At 37.0% G+C, this 24,884-nt stretch overlaps 1 protein-coding gene across 1 annotated transcript; it reads right to left on the reverse strand.

Moving 5' to 3' along the window:
- Positions 1–9,535: 9,535 nt before the first annotated feature.
- On the reverse strand, positions 9,536–12,582 carry LOC133822600 (uncharacterized). Its single transcript, XM_062254983.1, has 8 exons — positions 12,415–12,582; positions 11,763–11,922; positions 11,269–11,375; positions 11,095–11,136; positions 10,920–11,007; positions 10,348–10,441; positions 9,899–9,999; positions 9,536–9,785 (listed from the first exon to the last, which is right to left on the reverse strand). Exons 2-8 carry the CDS (start codon positions 11,891–11,893, stop codon positions 9,662–9,664), a joined length of 687 nt encoding a protein of 228 aa, XP_062110967.1. The 5' UTR covers positions 11,894–11,922; positions 12,415–12,582; the 3' UTR covers positions 9,536–9,661.
- Between the last annotated feature and the right edge of the window lie 12,302 nt (positions 12,583–24,884).

The following is a 24,884-nucleotide window of genomic DNA, read 5'->3' on the forward strand; positions in this document are numbered from 1 at the left end:
CCCCCGTCCCCGAAGTTCTGGGAATCATCAGGCAGAGGGCCCTGATAAGGTGTATCCTCAGGTTGGACTTGAGGAAATGTTTGGTTGGGCAATGGTTCTCCATTGTCTTGTTGTTGCTAGTGAGCAGGATCGAACATGGTGTGCCTAGTATTCACCATTTGTGCAGATGATCAAGTTTGATTCACACTTTCATCAGCTCTCAATGAAAGCACCACAATGTTTACCGAGTTTTTCGGAAACTATAAATATATTAAGAAATAAGATCTAGAAAGAAAGGATCAAAGATAAACAAACAGAGTTTTTACGTGGTTGAGGCATTAATGAGCCTTAGTCCACGAGTCTATTGTATTAGATTTAAGGGAGCTTTCGACAATGGAATTTTCTGCAAGTTTTAGCAGAGTAATTGCTTACAAGAGAAAATTTGGGATCCCCGATACACTGCACAACTGGTCTTATTTACAAGCAGTTAGGTGCAATGGGATTGGGCCGGACTAATCCGGGCCCAATAGGGATGTAATCATGATTTTCTCACTAATGAAGTCATAATACAAAGAATGTTGTTTAATAAAACATAGTAATCAGGGCCCATTGGGTCGACTTGGGCATAGCCAAGCCTTACAGCTGCCAATAGTGCGTAATTTCAGACTGGTCCGCGTGGGCTTCTAAGGGGATCCTGGGGACAGCATCTGTCAGAGTAGTGGCAGTACTGTTTCCTAGGAACAGTGTACGTTCCGTGCGTAACCTCTTCTGCAGGTTAGTTGAGGAGACCAACTTCCGTGTTTCTTGGGGACATGTCAGCATCAGGGAAGATCAAACTTGCCTTATCCGGACGTCTGGTCCGAGTTCCTTTACTAATGTCCCAATTTACTTACCAGAGTCCTGGTTTGTTCACCAGGACTCGGGTTCATTCTTGACAAGGTTTATTCTCAGACTAGTGAGTCTGCCACCTCTATTAGCATCCCGGAGGATACGGGTAGGTTGGGACTGAGAAGATGAGTTGGGCCTGCATCTTGGTCTCGGTTCCCTTGTTATGGTCGCGCCCTCCGAACGTTGTTGGGCTCATTGACGATTGGGCTATCAGGATTTTCTTCTTCCCTGTTCATCGGGCTCAGGATGGGCCTGGATCTCTTTAAGGGGGCCCACGGACCCATTGCGTCATGCCACGTGTCCTAGGGGAAAACAGGGATAACAATACTTATAAGAAAATGAAAATTAATACTGAAATTAATTGAAGAAACATCTAACAAATACAACAAAACATTATTACAAAATTAAAACATTACAATAAAACATTAGAAACTTAAACATACATTAAAAGTTAAAATCAAACACACCAAACATCGAAATGCATTAATTGAACATTTGTGGGACAAATATACTAACTTTGAGAATTAGTATAATTTCATTAATCTTTTCAAGTGTGTGTTATGATTTCGATTTAATTTATCGTAATGTTTTTTCTCTAGTAATGTAATATTTATTTTAGCACATGTAATATGATATTTTAATTTATTGAGTTTTAATAATCTATATTATTATTGTCATGTAATTATTTAATAGTTTTATTTTTTATTAAAATAATATAATAATAAAAAATATTATATAATATTAAAATAATAATATAATAATAAATAATTTTTTTTTTTGTGTAACTTTTAGTATTATAGTTGAAATGGAAAATAAAATATAACGGCATATTTAGTGTTGGTCTAACACCAAATTTGATGATATAGTTGGAGATGGTCTAAGTCTAATATCTCTAATAGTGAGCATAAATAATTCTTAACAAGCTCATTATAAACTATAATAACCACGTGCGAAAAAATTAGAATGTGTAGATCTCTTATTCTACTTTACCAACAAGACATAAATATAAGATTAATGAGATATTTTTTTTCAAATAAAAAAACATTGTACTTAAATATTACAAGTAAAGACGCGGTTAATCAATTTTGTTAAAATTAAGAATTACTGTTTAAAAAATAATATTATGTCATTATATATAATGAATGTTTAGATAGATATTTTAGGTGGATATTTCATTATTTCTAAATATATATATATGGTCTTTTTCCCGTCTATGGGACAACTCAGTCATAAAGCATAAGTGTAGAGTCCAAAAAAAAACCCCATTATTTGTCTGCCATTTTAAACCTGTTGGACAACAAAAGTAAAACTATGAGCAAATCTGATGCAAGAGCCACTCTAGTTGCCAAAGACTAAAGTGATCCCAATATTCTTGTTTATAATTTTTTATATTAAAGAGACAAAAGAGACAATGGCAAGCCTTTCATTTTTAAAACAAAACTAATATTTTATTATATATTATGTACTTTTGGCAACTAATAATATTACTACCATTGGAGTTGCTGTAATATAGCCAAGATCCCATTCAATAGCATGTTATCGGTTACAACCAGTTTACTACTTAAATATATAAATAGTGTACACTTAGCAAGCGTAATTTCCCAACATAAAATGTTTGTATTTTGGTCTTTTACTGCTATGGTGGGCTTTCCTTTTACGAGTTATATTGGTTTATCTTAAGTGCATATTATTCATTCATTTCGGTACATCGTCTGTGAATAATAAATTGTTATTAAAATACTCAATATTTTTAAATTATTGTATTTTATACTTTGTTTTTTATAGTTAATATGTTCAATGTTTTCAAAATATTATACTTTTGTACTCAATTATTTATTGGTGTAAATGTGTCCAATATTTTCATAATTTAGCACTTTTATACCAATTTTTTTTATAGTAAATATACAAAATATTTTAATACCAGAGTGATCTATCTTTACCATATATAAAAGCGTAACATTTTGAAAAAAAAATTGATATATTTACCGCAAAAAAAATATATAAAAATACAACATTTTGAAAATATTTAGTAATTTAGTCATTATTTACTCTATATATAAATACATGCATATAAGTACCATCCTAAGAGCAACTCTAACAATGAAAGCTATTTTGGTATTGAACCAGCACCAAAATGGTGGAATTTTTTTCCATTCCAACCACAACACTAAAAGTTACACAAAAAAAATATATTATTTTATTAATGAAATATAATACTCTCTTTATTGTTATATTATTTTACCAAATCATAAAAAATATTATGTCCAGTTACAAATAGCAACATCAATGCACCAACTAGATTCCAACAAGATCATAATTTCACTTTATACCAATCATGTTCTCCTTGTTTGGAGTCATCGACATAGGCATCCCCCATATGAATTCATTTGATCTTAATATGAATAATGAGGAAACTGCTATTAATGTAACTCAAAGGCCTATTAGTGTAAAAAAAAATTATATTTTTTTATGAGAATTTTAATAGAGTGCAAAAATATGAGTTTTTTTTCAAAAAGAAAAGTTAATCCATTGCTTTTTTAAGAATTTTTATTTTTATGGGTTTATTTTCTCATGTTTTTGTATAAAAGTTGGTTTATATTATAGTTTTACTCTTAATCAAGTTTTATTAATTTGGAAGGGTATGTTTGTAATTTGAATGTTATTTTTTTAGCTTGCTTTTTTTATATTAAATTTTTCTTTAGTTGTTTTGCAAAAAAAGTTTCTTTTTTTTTTGTAACATGAATTGTGTTTAAAATTATTTTTTATTTATTATAAAGATTTTTTTTCTCTTTTTTTTAGATTTGACGTTTCTTTTTTCAAATCCTGGGTAAGGTAATCAGTTACTTAATTGATTTTTAACAGTTATGTAAAAAAAAATCATAAAGTTAGGTTAAATAACATGTACCAGGAGGGGTAACCAGTTATCCTGAGATGAGTAATTTTCTGCCATAAGAATGGTAACCAGTTACCATAAGATGGGTGTCAGGTTACTCATATTAAATATGAAAATAAACATTAAATTTGAAGGAAAAATATGAAGAACACTTCATTAAAAAAAAAAAAAAACTATGATTTTAGTAATAAAGAACCCAGAAATGTACACACATATTAGAACGTGAAGGTAACTAGTTACCCCCATAAATATACATATAAAGAACGTGAATGTGAACGTGAATGTAACTAGTTATCCCCATAAATATACACGCAAAGAACGTGAAGGTAATCAGTTACCACATATCTGAAGATAGAAAAAAAAATCAGATTCATCCCATTTCCCTTCTCTCCCATCTTCTTCATATAATTTTTTTTTAGATTTGAATGTTCTCAACAGGGTAACTAGTTACTTATTCACGTTTTCATATTTTTATTAGTTTTCTTTCCAAATTTTGGTGTTCCTATAAATGTTTCAGTAAAAAGAAAATGCTGAAAAATTGATATGAATTTTTTTATATATATTGGAAAAAACTATAAAAAAAATCAATAATAAAAGATAATAAATAAAAAAATAGTAAAATAATTATGTAATGCTAAAATATGTATGAAAAAATGGGGAAAAAGAAAATGGAATGAGAAAATAATAAGTGCAAAAAATGAAGAAAAAAGAAGGAAATAAACTTAGGAAAGAAAACTAAAAAAATATGAAAAAAAAAACAAAACAAAAGTAATGATGAAGGAAAAAAAAACAGATGAATGAATAAAAATGAAAATAAGAAGAATAAAAAATAATGAAAAATGGAAATAAAAAAATATGAATAAAAAAATTGGTAGTAAAAAATGGAAGAAGAAAAAAAGCTCATATGTGTGAAAAAAGAAGAAAAAAAATGGAAGGAAAAAATAATAAATACAAAAATGAAGAAAAAAAAGAAGTAAAAAAATGAAAGAAAACTGAAAAAAAAAATATGAATTAAAAAAACAATACAAATGAAAGAAGAAAAAAAAAAGATAAATGAATAAAAATGAAAAGAAGAGGAAGAATGAAAAAATGTAAAGAAAAAAAAAAGATGAAAAAAATTGGTAGAAAAAAAAAAGAAAAGGGAAAAAATAAGTTAAGAAAAAATAACTGAAAAATAATTAAAAATGAAGGAAAGAATAAAAAATTAAAAATAAAATAACTTTCAAAATCAAATAAAACATAACTCTGATAAAAAAAATGTGGCATTACTATATTTTAGTTAGCTACTAATTGTGTTTCCTATATTTTAATTTTTTTCTTTAATAAAATTTTCCATACAAATTAAAAAAAGTATAATTCTCATATATTTTCACATTGATGTTATAAAAGCCATATTTTTTAAAATTCCCTAAAAAATATCAAAACAAAAACAAAAAGGTGAGGAACATTCTAAAAAACTAATGGAGCAAAGTGAAAAACTTGGTAAAGCTATAAACAAGGTAACTCAAATAGACATGAAATTCAAAGAGAAAAAAATGAAATTAAAAAACAAAAGGTTGAAGTGGCTAAATGAGATAAAATAATAAAATTTTATTTACAAATTTGAATTCTATATCCGATTCAGAGTTTCGTCTGAATATTCAAAACAAAAAATGATTTTTTTTTGCGAAAAAGAACATATACATCCCAACATGAAGAATAAGGAGAACGATCTTAATATCATGAATCTCAATATCAAGTATCTCAGTATGAATGATGATAGACCCAAAACGGGTATGTTTTAAATATTTATAAATCGCAAGCGCATATAGAATAGTGATCGTGTACACAAGGATGTCGAACCCAAAGGAGTTGTCTAAAATAAAAAAGAAAACTATTTTAAACCAAAATTAATAAATTCTAACCCAGCTCCAAAGATTGATGAGATTTTTGTGACAATAAAATAAAATAAAAGATAATAATAAATATATTAAAGACAATATATATATAACTAAATTAAAAGTAAAAATCAAGATAGTAAAAGAAAGATTATTAAGATAATAGAATCCACAAAATATAAGTTCAATAATATTTAAAAGTACATTGATTCCCAAGTTCTAGTAATAGTATAAATTAATCAAACCATTACTTATTCAAATTAGATATTCTATTTAAGCACAAGTTCTTATAAAAATATAGGATTTATCTTCACTTTTCTAATTATAATTTCAAAGTATTTAGTGTAAATCAATCTAATGAAATAACAAATAAATCAACGAACATTATTTATAAGGCAAAACATAATATTTTTGTTCTAAGCATAACTGTGTACAATTTAATGACACATCTTAGACAAAGAATATTATGTTTTGCACTAATGAAGAACAAAGTGTAAATATGTGCTAACAATCCAAAATACATGATATTTAAGATGAAAGAAAATATTTGAAGAATAAAATCCATAAACTTTATTGCACAAAATGGAAAATCAACATACAAAATAAACACTATCTAGTTACATATTGTTTCATCATCACCTTAATAATCTTAAAAAGATTAGAAACTCATAACTAGAATAGCAAATACAAACAAAAAATTACAAACATAAATAGGAAAATTTGGAGAATAAACCCTCAAATTGTTCCTTTAAAAATACATAGAAAATTAACCAAAAAAAGAAGAAGATGAAGAGAATAAAGAGGTTTGAAAGTGTAGAAACTTTGTAGTATGGTAACCTCCTCCCAAAATGAGCACTAAACTCCCTTATTTATAGCAAAAAAAAAAAAGTATTAAAATAATCAATTTAAATTGATTAAATTAATTTAATTTATTATAATATGACAAATAGAAGTAAATTATAGGGTGTAATGATGATGTTTTGGGGTAAAATGTGTTATTAAAGTTTGAGTAAAAAAAAATGATATTTTTGGACATAGGAGACAAGGGGACATTTAAGCTTTTGTTGGGCTTAAAAATGGGAAAAGAAGGAGGCTTGGTGGCTGGGTGAAGCGGAAAGCTGGGTGTGTTGGGAGAGCAGGTCGAAGGTGCTGGGAAGAGGCAGCTTTGGTATGATGTGCTTGGGCCTGGGAGGTTGATTGAGCTTGTGCAGGGGCTGATTGGTCAGCTGGCGTTGGCACATGGAAGCAGGCAGCTGGGGTCAAAAGGAGGCAAGCTTTGCTGGGAGGCTGAAGAACTGGTGAGGAAGCAGCTGGATGCTTCGGTGGGCAGAGAGGCTCGGCTGGGCTGCTGGCAGGAGCAAGGAGGCATTGGGCCTGGACAGGTGCATCAGGCGGATCGAATGGAGGGAGAGAATTTATAACAAATGGCCCAAAATAAGTGCAGTTGAAGCACAATGTCCTTATTTTAAAAATGGTAGAAAAGTGACATTTTTAGATTATTAATTACCTAAATTATCCCTACTGTATCATTTCTATCACTTAAAGATACTACCAAAAAATTTCTCAGCAAAAAAAAAAACAATGAGAAGGAGAGGGATACTACCAAAAAATTTCTCAACAAAAAAAACAACAACGAGAAGGAGACAATAATAAGGTTTAACTAAGGTTACAGAATGTAAGGGTATATATGAAATTTCACTATATTAATTTGTTGTATTGGGTCATTTGTTGATTTTTTTTAAACAAAGACATTTATCTAAATAATGGCTGTTTTGGGGGCTAATTTGCTTGTTGCCCCAATGGAGGGAGGCGCGGCCCAGGTGGAGAAGGAGGCTGATGGAGGTCGGGCTGGGCATTGGCTGTTTCAGAAATGCCACATTCCTTTGTTATTTTTCACAAAAATGCCACTTTTTTCATCATTTTCCTTGCTTTTCAAGAGCCCAAAAACAACATTGTTTCCTATAAAATAATCATAAACTAAATTAAAATTTAATATTTTCATTAATAAAATATACCATATAACTTCCATGAAAATATTAATTAAAATTTAATTTACATAAAATTTAATTCCAATAAAATCATATTTTTAGCATTCAAACTAACAATACTAATTTTAAATAATTAAATTACAACATAAAACAATAAAATATCTATAAAAATATATAAAAATCTAGAAAATCACAATAAGACTAATAAATACAAAATTACTTAAAAACTTAATAAATTACTTAAAAACTCAAAGACTACGTAACAATTAGTATAAAAAAAGTGTTAAAATAACTATATTTTGTATAGTTATCAAATGATCTCAATATGAAGAAGCTCAAGGAGAATGAGCTCAATATGAAGTTCAAGGATCCGAAGATCAAGGCCAAGGTTTTCAAAATCTCTTAAAAGATTTTAATAAATATCATAATTATCTTGCAGAATCATGTATAATTTTCCACATGATTAAATCATTGTTTTAGTTTATATAACTTTTTTTAGATCTATGTTATTGCTTTCAGTTTCATGTTTGGTGTGTTTAATTTTAACTTTGCAATGTATGTTTAATTTAAGTTTGGTTTGTTTTTATTGTATTTTGTTAGATGTTTATTTAATTAATATGCATGTTAATTTTCATTTTCATATAAGTATATATTATAAATTTTGATTAAAATAAAAAAAATATACAAATATTTAATTTTTATTAAAATAAATATTAATTATATGTATGGTTCACAATTTAAAACACACAGCATAACCAACCTAACTAAACAATTTGACGTTGTTAGGGCATCTCCAACCCATAACAATATATATGGTGTTACACCAACACCAAACTAAGAAATCTTAGCACTATATTTTTTTCCATTCCAATTGCAACACAAAAAATTACACCAAAAAATATATTCTTTATTATTATATTATTTTTTTAATAAAATAGAATATTCTTTTTATTATTTTATCATTTATTTATTTAATTAATCTATTAAGTAAAAAAGTTATTATTAATTTTACTTTCTTGTAGAGTAAGAATTTTCATACACAAATTAAAATAAATTATAAAATATTTGAAATTTTATTTAGAAAAATAAATTACATGTGTATTTATAATTTAAAAAACTCGACATAAAATATAAATTCAAATAATATTCATTTGTTTATATATATAGGATATAAATATATTTGTTTTTATAAAAGTAAGATATGATGTATATATTAAAAAAAAGTGAGATTTTGCTGTGAACAAAGCATATATGTCGTAACACTATTTACATAGCTAAATGGGGTAATAAATGAAGTTGGATTAGAGGAAAATATGCACTGTCATTGGCATATATATGACGTAATACCGTGTTGGCTTACAAATAATGTTGGACACCGCAGCTTATTACCAAAATTCTGAGAAATTTATAGTTCGGTTGGCACACATGGGGGTTATTCCGCTCGGTTGGAGAAGCCCTCTGGGTGTACCTTTTTTTATAAAAGAAAGAGTAAGAAACCCAACATAGTTCTCCCTGCCAGAGTCTTGTGGTTTTGAAAATGCCAACGCACATTAGAATTGGTTCGTAAAGGGAGTTTTTTTTTTTTTTTGCCATACTTTTTTTTTTCCCCATACTTATAAATTTGTCACGAATAAGCATGCATGCATTAATTTTTTTTTCAATAAAACTAATCTAGATTAATAGAAACATTTGACTAACTTCGACTTTCGTGTATTGTAACTTCTCCCTTTTATATATCCATCCAAACACTCACATAATCTGATTTTTTTAAGTTTGTAAACCAAAATATAGCCATAGCAAGAGTCATACGCTGATCCTAACCACGTCTTTTTACCACCACACCCCCCCCCCCCCCCCCACCCGGAAAAAAAAAAAAAGCAGAATTTAAAGGTTGGTTAACGTTTGCCAACTAATACAGAATATGACATTCACCACTTAGATTCAACTTAATATTTGGCAACCCAGTTTGTATTCAGGTCCAGAATATTATAACAGTCAGTTTCTTCAAATTTAACATATAGCATTGATCTGTGTTCTCACTTCATGTATTTATGAAGGAATTTTCGGTGGAAATCATTCCTGATGGTATCATTGATAAAGCGCTTCGGGGTCTTGGTTTCACCTCGGGCTTGGTTTTTAAATACCACATCATCGTCCCATCTGATCCGGAAAGATGAATAACCATGCCAAAACAAAATGAATTAGGACAGGCAATAAGATTAATTATAGAAAAAGACAATTACCAAAAAGATACGGGTTCTTGCAACTCAAACCTTCTTTTCACGTTGAAAGAAGTCGGATTATTGAGCAGTGGATTTCCTTTCAGAAGCTCCGCTTCCTTGACTTTAAGATCCTCTTCCCATTGTTCTCGTTCCTGGGGAAGATGCATAATACAAATTCTTTACAGCAAAGGAAACGACAGTCATTCTTTTCTTCAGTGGTGATATCTATGTTTAAAGCTTCTTTTGATAAAAATGCATTTCAAGGCAACATGCTAATAGGGTAATGTGGCTAAGATATTTAATATCTAACCAGTTAACCATAGGTGAATCATTTAAAGCACAATTCTATTTCCAACAAAAGCGCGCTGAGCGCTCATAAATGATTAATTTTGAATAAAAAACATGACGTAATTCACAAGTTTTTCTACTACCTACAGAAATTAAACACCATAATTATATATCAGAAGAGACTATAGATTACATGCACAAATAGATCTCACCTTCCTCATCTTCTCCTCAGCTCTTTCTTTCTTGATTTGTTCAAGCTCAGCCATGAGGGCTTCTGTATCAGACTCGTCGTCGTCGTCGTCATCGCTGTAATTAGCGAGAAATTATCTTAGCAAATGTCAATAAGATATATAAGTGTAAATTTGTAATGACACACCAAATGCTAATAGGATAAGGGACAAAACTACATAAGCTGACAATTTTTTGCTATAATAAGTATCATGACTTTCATAATGATATATCAACAGCCCCTTCAATGAAAGCTTGTTACCATCACCAAACAAACCCAAGATTAACCAACAAAATTGTAATCACACACACAGAACAATAAAAACCAGGAGAAAAAGCTGGGAAAGCAGTAGATAAGTTAGATCCAGCAAATACAGAGCTTACAATAATTGGTAGTATTAGTTTTCATCCCCTGTACAATATATATAGTGTATATATATATTTAAATATAGCTTCCCATAAAAAAAATCACACACATGAAGCTTTTGCTCATTCAAACAATAAAATAGACGTATAATATGCAAGTACATAAAAAATTATTAAAATACATAAGTACCTGTCCTCATCACTTTTGACTTCAACATCAGAGTCATCAGCATCCACACTGCGTGGTATTATGCGGTCTTCAATGTCCCTCTTTGAACCTATTTAATGAACAATTCAGACAGTTGGTGATGATGAACCAAACACTTCAGGAAATGTAATCTAAATGCTAATAACTATAGATTCACCTTCTAACAGGAGATGGCTTCCCCTCCTTCGATCTCTGTCATCTGTAACAATAAACAAACCAATCAAATAAAATCCAAATTTCTAGAAGACAAAATGGAAGCACGATGGGAGAACAACATTGTGGACTAACACTCCGCGTGATGAAAAACCAGTTAGAATCTTAGAAACTGTACCATTATAATTCTTATCCTTTGATGAAAAATGCCTTCGCTCACGTTCTTCAAGCTCCTCCTGAAGGTTCCTCTTCTGCAGTTCATCTTGGGTGTCCTGCCCTTCTTTCCTATAATTGAGGCATAATAGTATTAACAGAGTTAAAGTTGCACTCAGACAAAATTCCACATGTTAAATTTTACTCATGGCTAAGAGAAAACAAAAAAGATAATGAACAGAAGAATCTCACTTTTAAAGATAAGAACAACATCCAAGAGTAGCTCCCATGTTATTCCATCGCAACAAAATTTAAGTGAAACGGCTCTTAGTTAAAAATCTATCAAATAATTATGATCGCCTAATTATCCCAACTCTACTGAAAGAAAATACATGTTAAGAAAATCTATGAAAAAAAAAAACTCTAAAGAAAGAGGAGCATATAAGTTTTTTGGATTATGCAACGAAGACTCGTATGAGTTATAAACAAAGTTGTTGTCAGCCCCAATGGTTGATGTACCTGGATTTTAAAGTTGTATGAGCAGCTAAGTCCCTCGATGAATATTTCTGGGAGGGGCCAAAAATGCGAGTACCGCCTTGTTCATTACCACCCTTAGCAGGAGCCCACGTTGGTCGAGCTGCAGTCGTCATGCCTGCTCACTATTATTGCTATATGTGATCTGAGAGACAAGACAAATGCTTCAAAACCCATAACCATCAACAAGCTTAAGCTATATATATTTATATGAAGACATTGCCGCTGCCCATGTACCAAATATCCAACCCCATGCCACAGACCAAGCATTTAGCTTCATTACATTCTTCAAAATTTGAAAAGAACAAACACACACAAAACAAGAAATATGCCTAGATATGTATCTATAGCACGAAATTGAATTCAAAACATAAATATGGTAGTTAAACTCAGTCGAATTGGTAAATTCGGCATTAGAATTTGGAAGTCTTGAAATGAGAGACCTTTTTCAAGATGCCGAAAAGGAGAAAAAAAAACCAGCTTACAAAGAATATCCAAGATAGTTCAGACATAACTTACATATGAAAATCGTAGGCAAACCCTAACCCTAACCCTAACCCTAGCTAGCACCGATTAATCACAAAAGAAGGATTGAAATAGGTAAACAAGTAAATGAGATTGGAAAATTGGATGTTACCTGCGAATAAATTTGGAGTAGAAGAAAAAGCTCGTGATCGGTTGATCGTAATGGAAGAAAAAGAAGAAGAGGAGGTTCTAGGGCACGCAGATGCAGATAAAGTTGGGGCTGCTGAGCATTTCGTTCGGAGAAGAGTTATGCGTTTTGGTTTTTAAGCCTGCCTTCAAATATTATGATTAATATATATATCCGTCCATCTTATAAATATTTTTTAGAAAGTATATAAATTAGCTCTAAAATTAATAAAATATTGCACAATAAAAAAACATAACGTGTATATATATATTTTTAATAATAATGTAAATATATTTAAATTAAACTTAAAAAACCAATATGTAATAAAATAATTTATGCTGAACAAAAAAAATATATATGTGAATAAACTTGAAAATGATAAAATCTCGTAAATCATATTTGAATTTTGAACAAATAAATAATCAAATCTCATACAACAAACCTAAATAAATAATAAAACTAAAACCAAACCTAAAAATGTTCCAATCTCATAAATCAACTCAAATCTTTAAACAAACAAATGAAACCAAGTCTCTAATTAAAACACAAATCTCATAATGCAAGTCAACGACATGGTCTTTGGTAACCACCAAAAGAGACCCCAACACTCCCCTTCCATTATACCAAATTTTAGCAAGATGATGTGGCTAATGACATGGCGAGGGACGTGTAAAAGATGTATAATGCAGGACAAACTTGATGGAGCACCTCGCCACTTTGAAAAATTGGGAGACCCTCGCCACTTGGGTGCTCAGTGGGGTGCTCACCAATTTCATGCTTAGAGGGGTCCTCTCCATTTTGGTGCTCAGAGGAGTCCTCACCATTTTGGGGTACATCGCCAGGTTCCAAGAATCGCTCAATGTGACTCACTTTGCTAGATTCCAGGATCGCCAGATTGAGGCTTCCTCGAGTACACCAGACTTGCAAGCAAATGACACGTACGAAGTTCATTACTTGATTTAGTAGATGCATAACTTGTAATATTTTCACCACGTATGAGAATTAGCTAGATATGGAAAAGCTTTTGTATAATTAATCTTATCCATTTAATTCTCCTATAAACTACAATGTAAACTAGAGAGTGATTAGAGACTGTTGATACTGCTCAAAGCAATTACTTAGCGTACTTAAACCCCCAACTAGAGTTGTAAATACAAGCAAAACTTTTTAGCACGGAACGAAACCAACACGAGCACCACACGACACAAAAAAATATGAGTTTGGGCTAGGCACAACATGAATTGCAAATTGGCATGACACGACACGATACTACATGGGCATGAGCACGGCACAACACGAAAGCATGAACAAACTAGTCTGAAAGCACGACACGATAAAAAACCAAATATTTTGACATTAATAATGATAACAAATTTTTATTTGCCAATTATATATAAATTAAAATGACAATAAAAATCTATCATCATCCTCACATTTTTTTAGTAATAATAAAATGGGCCTAAAAGTAGGCCCTAATAAAGAAAATGAGTCAGCCCGATTTGGGCCAGACACGGCACAAAGCACGGCACGACATTGGTCGTGCCTATGGGTCGTGTTGTGCTTACTCCTTCAAATATGGATCGGCTTGACACGACACAAATTTGAATACGGGCTCGGCCTGATACAACCCGAATTATTCGAATGCACGAAAATATGGGTCGTGATGGGCCAGCCCACATTTACAGCTCTACCTCCTACTACCTCACGAATAGAAACCCCCTTAAATGTAATTGCTCTTGTTGGTTCATAAAGGCAATCTCATTAATATTGACTGCAATAGAGATAGATCACATTAATGGATGAATTACTATTGTTGACTGTGTTTTTAGCCAACGACGTGAGAACGTCAAAAACAATGAACCTTCAAGAGAATTTAAACGACACAGACAGTTTAATCAAGAAAAGTAAATAACACAAGAGATTTTATAGTGGTTCAGCCCCGATCAGTCGGTAATAGCCTAATCCACTTAGAGATTTTATTACTTTATCCACACTCAAGATCAGATGAACCAGTGTCAACTGAGTTTCTCCAGTGTAAATAGGAATACAAAAAGGGTTCTCTCTCAAGAAAAACGCACTTTCTCTCTCTAGAACTCAGACCAAATCTCAAATTGCCAAAAGTCCTTTTTTGATCCCATTAACCCTCTATTTATAGGCTTGGGATCCTAAACTGATATCTCCTAGGATCGGGATATTTTATTACTCATATTATATTTAAATTACACAAAATATTCAAAATACAACAGATTCCTCAATTTGAGTGAGGAATGAGAGATTCCCGCGATGCCCAAACCGATTCTTGCTGAAGCCGTTTCTGGGAATTTGATGTAGTCTGGTCCATTTGTTTGATGAATATCGTCTTCTGATCGGACATATGCATGCTGGACACCTGCATATGGACCATACCCCTTACTCTCCTCAGACCAAGATCCGACCACACCCTCTTTGGTTCTCCTCGGACTAAGGTCCGAACACATGTTCTGGCTCTCCTCGAACCATGGTCCGAACACATGCATTGGGGCTCCTCGGACTAGGGTCCAAGCCACTCCTTCCTTGGCTCTCCTCGGACTAGGGTCCGAGCCACATCTTAGGAGTACTCCTCGGACCAAGGTCCGAGCCACACCTTGACTCTCCTCGGACCAAGGTCCGAGCCACACTTCTTATGGCCTCTCCTCGGACTAGGGTCCGAGCCAACCACTTGGCCTCTCCTCGGACTAGGGTCCGAGCCAAACACTTGGCCTCTCCTCGGACTAGGGTCTGAGCCAAGCATTTGTGGCCTCTCCTCGGACTAGGGTCCGAGCCAAGCACTTGGCCTCTCCTCGGACTAGGGTCCGAGCCAAGCACTTGCCACACATGCATGGGCTTCTCCTCGGACTAGGGTCCGAGCCAAACACTTAGGCTCCTCGGACTAGGGTCCGAACCAAGCACTTGAGCTCCTCGGACTACGGTCCGAGCCAAGCACACCTTAGCCCAAGTATTCTCCTCGGGTGCATTTGGCGACATCTCTCAAGCAGTTCAAACTTTTCACTGATGCATTGGGCTACTACTAAGCCAGATCACCCAACTAATCCATGCCACATGTCAATTTTATTGCAACATCATCATTTTCAAATTTTGGGATAACATTTGCCCCCCAAGTTTATTATATGATACATTCACATAATAAACTTTTTCTCCAATTGCGGCATTTATAAAAAACAACTGTTCATCTCCATGCAGCAGACCACAACTTATAGGCCACGATCACTGCAAAAAACTGCCCATGATCGTGGGGAGAAAAAATAGTCCCGGAATGCCAAGGGTCCAAAAATAAACAATGAACCCCACCTTTTTCCCTTTAAATAACCCCACTTTTACACATTTTTCTTCACACAAGCAAATCACATTTTTAAAAATCCTCTCTTCTTCTTTCTTCTCTCTTGGCCGAATCTTCAAGGACTTCAAGGGAAGCTCTGCATCTCTTCAAGTAATCTCCAAGCAAGTCAAAGGTTCTCCAACCTTGAGTAAGTCTTCTTTTCCATGTCTTTACATTGTGGTTATTTTTCAAAAAAATTCATGGAAACCCATGCCATGGCCGAAACCCATTGATAGCTTTTTTGTTGAGTTTGTTCATGAATTTCATATGAATGCTTGTATAATGTGTTGGTTTGTTGGGTTTTGAGGAATGGGTAACCCAACATTACCTTTAATTTCATAGGAATTTCAAGAAAAATGGGTTAATTTGATATAAATCATGAGTATGGGTTTTGGGGTTTTTGATAGCATAAAAACTTTCAAGAACATGAAAAAACCTTTCCACTTCCATGTTTTGATCTTGTTTTTGTATGTATGGATGAAGAAATGTGTTTATGCTAGGGAATCTAGGGCTTTTCTCTTATGGTTTGGGTTTTATGGTTAGAGTTGGGGTATGAAAAATGGGTAGATTAAGGAAAGTGGCCGATCGGCCACTGAATTTTCTGGGCAAGCATGTGGTCCGATCGGACCACATGTATACTCCTAGGATGCCCATGTCTGATCGGACATCTTGGGTTGCTTGTTGCAAGGCTCCTTGGAGGTGCAAGGCGTGCAAGACGCTCGGACGCTCGGACACCACTCACTCGGACCGCAGGGCGTGCTTCTCCTCGGGCGTCACTCCTCATGGCAGCTGCCTGGTGCATCCGCTCGGACCTACACATTTTAGGCACTAGGCGTACCATTCCCACTTTAAGCATCCCTTGGCCTTTCCTTGGGCCTTTGTTGTCCGATCGGACACACACGCCTAGCCTTCGCACTTAGGCACAATTTTAAGCTCAATTATGGCATTCTTCAAGCTATATTTTTCAAATATTTCTTAGGCACCTTTAGGCACTCTTAGGCACTAAGATTTTTTTTTTTTCCATGTGTGCTATATTTTTACTACTTAGATACATTTTTCTAAGTATAAAAACAAATTTTATTCTTGTTGAATTTTCTCTGTATGGTTACTCACCTCCCCATTTTTTATTTATTTTTGTAGATGAATCGCTCTGATTATAGGGGAGGTGACAACCATACGGACTCCGACACATCCATCCCGCAGTCAATCGAGACTCCTCAGAACAGCGATTCCTCATCACACTCTTCCACCAGTTGCACTCCCAAGGACCGCCTTCGTCGCTTCAAGCAGATCCTTCCCCGCTCAGCCTTGTAACTTCTCCACGAGGAACAGTTTCTTCAACAAGCTTCACAGTCCACGATGAGGGTGAAGAAGTCTAACAGACTTCCCCAGGACCAAGATCCACAAGTTGCACGCAGAGCGGTGCAGAAGGTGGTGGAGCGCAGTCACGCCCGCACTGCAACTCCTTCAGGATCACCTTCTAAAAAATTTGCCACCGTGATCCAGAACTTGGCCGTTCAAAAGCCACGGAAGGGGGGAGGAGAAGAACCTTCCTGGTTCATTGCCGAAGCTTTAAAGCTTAATCCCGCGTCGTTCCACAAACACATCGAGGCTTTGGGTTTGAGCGGGGCGAACGTGATATGCCCTGGTGGAGCATACTGCGCCTGGTCTAGGCATCATGTCCACGCCGGAGCGACACTTCCATTACATCCCTACTTCCGATCTATAGCGGACTATTTCAATGTCTCCCCATTCCAGATTGCACCGAATGGGATCCAGGCATTGTCTGCATTATACATTCTCTACTTCCTGCATGGTTGGGAAGAGCCTACCCTTCACGGGGTGCATTACTTATTTGACTTCAGGACCAATCCCACTCATAACAACACGGGCTTCTTCCACCTCTACCATAGGCAAAGGGGGACTACATACCTTAGTGGTATCTCTCACAAATAGAACCCCGGGAAGTATCACAAAGAATATTTCCTTACATTGGACATTAAGGCCAACAACTTGGCCTTTACACATGCAGGTCCATTCGAGCGACCTTTGCCTACTGAAGGGATGCTCGATCGAGCAGAGAAGTTGGCTAGCATGAGTCCTGGGGAGAAAGATGTGAAAAAATTGGTCACTGTAGACTACCTACAGATGATGGGCCTTATACCATGTGACCAAGATATGGCGGTGGAAAGTACCACCGGGGAGAACAATACAACTGATCAGTCCAACGCGGGCACGGAGATAGTGACTGATCAGTTTTCTCCTGGACCCTCTCCGCTTTCTCATAGGCCCGGTGACCTTGTCATTAGGGAGCCTCAGCCTCAGCCTCAACCTCAGCGCAGATTTGCTATTCCTGCTCAGTCTAGGAAAGGAAAGGCCATCCAGATTGAGAGAGAACTCAGCTCATCTTCAGACGACGAGGACGAGTTCATTGACCAGATGCTCAACTCAGGTCCAATAACCATAGGAATACGTTTAATAACTTGGTGATTTGAGACTAACAAAATTGTAGTAATGATATACTCATCTACATTTTATTATGTTTATATCTCTAACAACTTTGTGTTTTCCTCTATTGCAGATCCAGATATGTTCAGGCAGTGCATTGCTTCTGCTCCAAAGAGGAAAGCTGGCGATGGAAGTGGCTCCATGCCCCCGAGGAAGATTCCGAAGGCAGTGCCGCCCAGGCGAGGGAGACAACCCGATGGGTCGACCACACTCCCACCGTTAACTCCTTCGTCACTTCCTCTATCAGCGAGCCTAACTCCTCCAGGCCCGCCTGGCCCGAGCGAGGCACTTCGGGCTGCTGATACCAAGCTCAGGGGGTCAGTTGATCAGACCCTCCGCGATGCATCAACGATTCAAAGCTTTGAATCTCTTCCTCGGCTTAATGTCGATGATGTCCTAGATAGAGGGATTGCTCAGCTGACACACGTAGTACTCCACCATAAGATAGATTGTTACTTACGTTAATGCTTTGTAGTGACTTTTTGTTTTTCATGCAGACGCTTATGACCTTCTGTCATGCCCAGCAGTGGTCAGTTGATTACAAGGAGTTGATCAAGGTACTGAATGATCAACCGGTGGAGGCCCAAGCTAAAGTAGAGACTCTAACTGCCTCAGAAAAAGACTCTAAATCCAAGTTAGAGCAGGCGGAGAAGACCGTGGCTGAACGGGATGAGTCTCTTAGGAGACTATCTGATGAGAATCAGCAGCAAGCTCAAACCAACCAGTCCTTGACCGCTCAACTGGAGAAGCTGACCCTTGAGAATAAGGAGTTAGCTCGTGAGAATGAAGGACTAATCAACGAGAATGAAGAGTTGAAACAAGAGAAGGAGTTTGATTTAACTTACTACGAGGAGGCTAGCTTCGACTGCTTTTATCAGGTCTGGAAACTGAATAAACCTCTCAAGCTTGATTTTTTCACCAAGGAGGTCCAGGCAGAGGAGCTTGCTAGATGTGAAGCAAGGGCTGCTGAGGAAGCTGCCAATCCTCCTAGCCCTACACCAGCCTCCTCTACATTATCATTCCGAGCAAGAGGAGCAGCTGAGGTCGAGGAGGGGGTTGATCAACCCACCAGAGAAGCATGCCAATGACTCCTCATCCTGCTAGAGCACACCTGCATGACTAGTTGTAGTCTTACTAGTTTTTATCATAGTTTGCTTTATTTTGTATACCTTTGCTCGTGTGATTGAGCATTTTGACATTGGCACTTTACTTTTCTTTTTTTTTTTTACTATCTTTAAACTTTTAAGTCTTTATTGTGAATAGTAAAGTTCCTATATGCCTTAAATTTCACATGAGTATTTAGTTTTCTAACTTAGAAATTCTAAACATTTCATAAGTCCATACTAAATATACTTCCTCATGCTCTTCTTGCTCTAACTTTTTATGAGCATAACTTATATTATTACACGAATATCTATTTCTGACTTAAATTTTTTTAAAAATTCTAAGTTACTTAAGCTTTGTCAAACAAGTTAGCTTAATGGTCTTTTTAGACTTCCAAATTTACAAGTCAGCCCAAAAATAGATATCTTTGCTCGTGCTCTTATTGCCTGTGTTGAAGTACAAACCAGTATACCCTATGTGCCCCCCAAGTGATTGAGGGTTGAAAAATCCTTGATCACTTGCTACTTAACCGAATTTGTCCGAGCAGTTACTACTCGTGAAACACATAAAATATACAAACATATTTCAGTAGTTGACCACTACAAAAACATTATTTAAACGTTGGTCATTCATCTCATGATACCGACCAGTTGAACACTGTCTAGTATATATTTACACTTAGTTTTTAGAAGACCTGTTTTGTTCAAATCATAATGACAGTTGAACACTGCCAAGCAAGAATAATCAACACATATGCAAAATTTGTAGCAAGATTCGACCACGCTGCGCGTGATCTCTTTTATTACTCGTAATAATAAATGACAAAACGTGTCTAACAACGAGTTCCAAACAAAATAACATTGTTCAAAATAATGTGACTGGGTAGCAAATAACCAGTTCACAAACAAAAAACTTAAATAACAAGTTAAGCACTTGATACAAAGCTACTACTCTGCAAGCAGTATTTATTGATAATATTTCCTCAAGTGCTCGCCATTCCAGTAGTTCCTGATCAGCTCTCCATTCAACCGAGCAAGCTTGTAGGTGCCGGGTGGCAAGACTTGTTCAATTTGATACGGTCCTTCCCAGTTTGGTCCTAGCACACCAGCTGCTGGGTCTCTAACAAACACCTTTCTTAGGACCAAATCTCCGACCTGGAACTTTCGATCTCGCACTTTGGAATTGAAGTAGCGCGCCACTTTTTGCTGGTGAGCAGCAACTTTCAGGTTTGCCTCCCCTCTTCTCTCCTCGAGGAAGTCCAAGGATTCTGCTAGTAACTGATGATTCTCCTCTTGGTTGTACATGGTCCTTCTATGAGATGGGGGGTCTATCTCCATAGGTATCATGGCCTCATACCCATATGCCAAAGAAAATGGGGTATGACCAGTTGTCGTCCGAGCAGTAGTCCTATATGACCAAAGGACTTCTGGTAATTCCTCCGCCCAAGCACCCTTAGCTCGCTCCAGACGCTTTTTCAGAGTGTCCTTCAGTGTCTTGTTTACCGCTTCAACCTGCCCATTGGCTTGAGGATGGGCTACCGAGGAGAAACTTTTTGTGATGCCATGCCGAGTGCAAAAATCGGTAAATATGTCGCTATCAAATTGGGTGCCGTTGTCAGACACTATCTTCTTAGGCAGACCATAGCGACATATTATGTTCTTAACCACAAAGTCCAATACTTTCTTCGAAGTGATCGTGGCTAATGGTTCGGCCTCAGTCCACTTAGTGAAATAATCTACTGCAACCACCGCAAACTGTACTCCTCCTTTTCCTTTGGGCAACTTCCCGATCAAATCAATACCCCACACTGCAAAAGGCCATGGACTTTGCATTTGCTTCAAGACATTTGGGGGCGCTCTGGGCACTTTAGAAAATCTTTGGCATTTGTCACACCTCCTCACGTATTCCATAGAGTCCTCATTCATGGTAGACCAGAAAAATCCTTGCCTCAAGATCTTTTTAGATAGACTCTGCCCCCCAGCATGATCTCCACAAAACCCTTCATGCACCTCAGCTAATAAACTCTTTGATTGGTCGGGTGTTATGCACCTGAGTAGAGGTAAGGAATACCCTCTTCTATACAACACCCCATCCACCATGGTGTACCTAGCAGCTTGCCTCATAATCTTCCTTGCTTCATTACGTTCCACTGGGAGGGTCCCTTGCTCAAGGTAAGCAATGATGGGAGTCATCCAGGTGTCGACTATCGTGATCGGCATGGCTTCTTGTTTATCAATGCTCGGCTCCGCCAAGTATTCTACCGGTACTATATTCAGAGTTTCGGCATCTTTTGCACTAGCAAGCTTTGCTAGAGCATCTGCATTAGAATTCTGCTCCCGTGGTACTAGCTTGATGGTATACTCCTCGAACTGTGCCAGCAGATCTTTGGTCTTGTTTAAGTATGCCACCATGCGTAGGCCCCTTTCCTGGTATTCCCCCAATACTTGGTAGACCACCAATTGGGAATCGCTATTTATTTCCACCGACCGGGCACGTACATCTCTAGCCAGTCGTAAGCCTGCTAGGAGGGCCTCATATTCTGCCTCATTGTTAGAAGCATTAAATCCGAATCTCAATGCACAATGAATTCGGTGCTTCTCTGGTGTGACTAATATAATCCCAACTCCGGAATGATGCTCATTCGACGACCCATCAACAAAAAGTTGCCAAGTAGGAATTTCTTCTTTCTGCCCAGTTACACTCTCTTGCTGGTCGGGAACATCAGCGATTCCGGTACATTTAGCGATGAAATCTGCCAAAGCTTGGCCTTTAATAGCAGTCCTCGGCTGGTACTTGATTTCAAATTGGCCTAGCTCAACCGCCCATTTAAGTAGCCGACCAGACGACTCCGGCTTCTGTAAGACTTAGCGTAGAGGCTGGTCAGTAAGGACCTTAATGGGGTGTGCTTGGAAGTATGGCCGCAATTTTCGTGATGCAAGTACCAAGCAGTAAGCCAACTTCTCGATCACGGGATACCGAGACTCCGCTCCTATCAATCGCTTGCTAACATAATACACCGGGTGCTGCACTCTATCTTCCTCTCGTACTAAGGCAGCACTAACAGTGTGCTCCGTGACTGCTAGGTACAAAAATAGGTCTTCTCCATCAACTGGCTTGGAAAGAACAGGAGGTTGGGCCAAATGCTCCTTTATGGCCTGGAAAGCTTGTTCACACTCTGCGGTCCACTCAAACTTCTTGCCTCCCCTAAGCAGGTTAAAAAACGGGACGCACTTGTCCGTTGATTTCGAAACGAACCTGCTTAGAGCTGCAATCTGCCCAGTCAAGCTTTGCACATCCTTTATTTTAGCTGGAGACTTCATTTCAACGAAGGCCTTGATCTTCTCTGGGTTTGCCTCTATTCCTCGGGAGTTCACAATAAACCCAAGAAATTTTCCAGAACCCACTCCAAATGAACATTTGAGGGGGTTTAACTTCATGTTATACTTCCTCAGTATTGCAAAGCACTCCTCTAAGTCTCGCACATGCCCCTCAGCTTCCTTTGACTTCACCAGCATATCGTCTACGTACACCTCCATGCTCTTGTCGATTAAGTCACGAAACATACCATTCACCAAGCACTGATAGGTAGCTCCTGCATTCTTCAATCCGAAGGGCATGACCTTATAGCAGTATAGCCCTATATCTGTTCGGAAGCTGGTATGCTCTTCATCAGGAGGATGCATGCTGATCTGGTTGTACCCCGAATATGCATCCATGAAGGACAATGTTTCATGACCAGAGGTTGCATCTACCAACTGGTCTATTCTCGGTAAAGGAAAGCAATCCTTCGGGCATGCTTTGTTTAGATCAGTAAAATCTACACAAGTCCTCCACTTTCCATTGGTTTTGGGCACCAACACTGGGTTTGAAACCCAAGCAGGGTAGTATGCCTCTCTGATAAACCCATTCTCCTTCAATCGCTCTACCTCCTCCTTAAGAGCTTTTGCTCGATCCTTGTCAAGCAATCTCCTCTTCTGCTACACTGCTGGATAGCTTTCATCCACGTTGAACACGTGGCTGATCACAGTTGGTGAGATACCCACCATATCCTTGTGAGACCAGGCGAAGACATCTTGATTCCTTCGCAAGAATTCTATCAGCTGTGCTCTCACCTCAGCTTTCAACTTTTTTCCAATCTTGACCCCTCTCGTCGGGTCATTCTCATCTATAGGGACCTCCTCTAACTCCTCAGACGGTCCCACATCACTTTCATAATCCCCAAAGCGAGGATCAAAATCCCTTCCCTTGCTTTGGGCAACGTCCTATTTGGTGACTTCATCACCGGATGGGGTCTTCTGCTCTTTTAAATAAAGAGTGCTCTCCTGGCCACACTCCTCTAACATCTCTTCATCGGTCACTACTGCAAGACTCTGGTCTACATCCATCTTGTCCACCTCCTCTCTCTCAACACATACAATCATGTTGTTCTCCTTGGCCCCTTTCTTCGCCTTAGCTACCGAGGCATTATAGCATTCCCTAGCCTCCCTTTGGTCTCCTTGGACACAGCCTATGCCAGCACTGGTCGGGAATTTCATGGAAAGGTGCCAGATTGAAACTACCGCATGCAAGTTGGTGAGTAGTGGTCGACCAATAACCACATTGTAGGCGGCCGGGCAGTCAACAATCAAAAACTCAGTCATTAAGGTTTCATGCTTGGGAGCTTCCCCCGTCGTGACTGGTAACTTGATTGTCCCAGCTGGTGACAATCCTTCTCCAGTAAAACCATAAATGACTTGAGAGCACGGCTTCAAGTCATTGACAGATAGCTTCATTTTCTCAAAGGAGGACTTATAAATAATGTTTGCAGAGCTCCCTGTATTGACCAGACACCTCTTCACCTTCATATTAGCAATTTGGACTGTCACAACAAGAGGGTCATTGTGAGGATACCTCACGTGTTTAGCATCTTCTTCAGTGAAGGTGAGGGACTCACTTTCATATCTTGGGTTCTTTGTTGGTCGCTCCTCCACCGTCATAACTTCAGAGGTGGATGCCGCACCCAACTCATGACGAAGGGTGCGAGCATACCTCTCCCTCGCCTTGTTGCTGTCTCCAGCAAGATGTGGTCCTCCACATATAGTATCTAGTGTGAAGTCCACAGGTTCGGGTTGCAAAGGTGGGGACCGTTGCCGCTTGAACCCAGGATTATTGTTGCTCCCCTCTCCTTGGGTCTTCTCCGCTCGGTACTTTTTTAGCTTCCCCGACCAGAGGAGGAACTCTATCTCATCTTTGAGAAGATTACACTCATGCGTGTCATGACCATAGTCTCCATGGAAGCGACAGAATTTGTTCATATATCTTTTACTCATCTCCTTCTTGATTGGTGGGTGTTTCCGGTAAGGGACCTCTTGATGACTAGCCAAATAGATCTCTGCTCGGCTCGCCGATAGAGTGGTGTAGTTGGTAAATCGAGGTTCATACTTCGTTGGCTTGTCGTTTGGTCCCGACTTAGCCTTCTTCTCATTGTGGTGGTCAGACTCGTTATTCC

This window comes from Humulus lupulus, chromosome 3 (genome assembly GCF_963169125.1).
Source record: "Humulus lupulus chromosome 3, drHumLupu1.1, whole genome shotgun sequence".
In the NCBI taxonomy this organism is placed as follows: Eukaryota; Viridiplantae; Streptophyta; class Magnoliopsida; order Rosales; family Cannabaceae; genus Humulus; species Humulus lupulus.

Bases quoted from the DNA above. Each gene is read 5' to 3' on its own strand.
- LOC133822600 (XM_062254983.1), bottom strand. From the start codon at position 11,893: ATGACGACTGCAGCTCGACCAACGTGGGCTCCTGCTAAGGGTGGTAAT. The intron at 11,137-11,268 runs GTACAGTTTCTA...TTATTGTTACAG, and splicing joins AAAGGATAAGAATTATAATG to ATGACAGAGATCGAAGGAGG. The intron at 10,000-10,347 runs GTGAGATCTATT...CATCTTCCCCAG, and splicing joins CTGAGGAGAAGATGAGGAAG to GAACGAGAACAATGGGAAGA.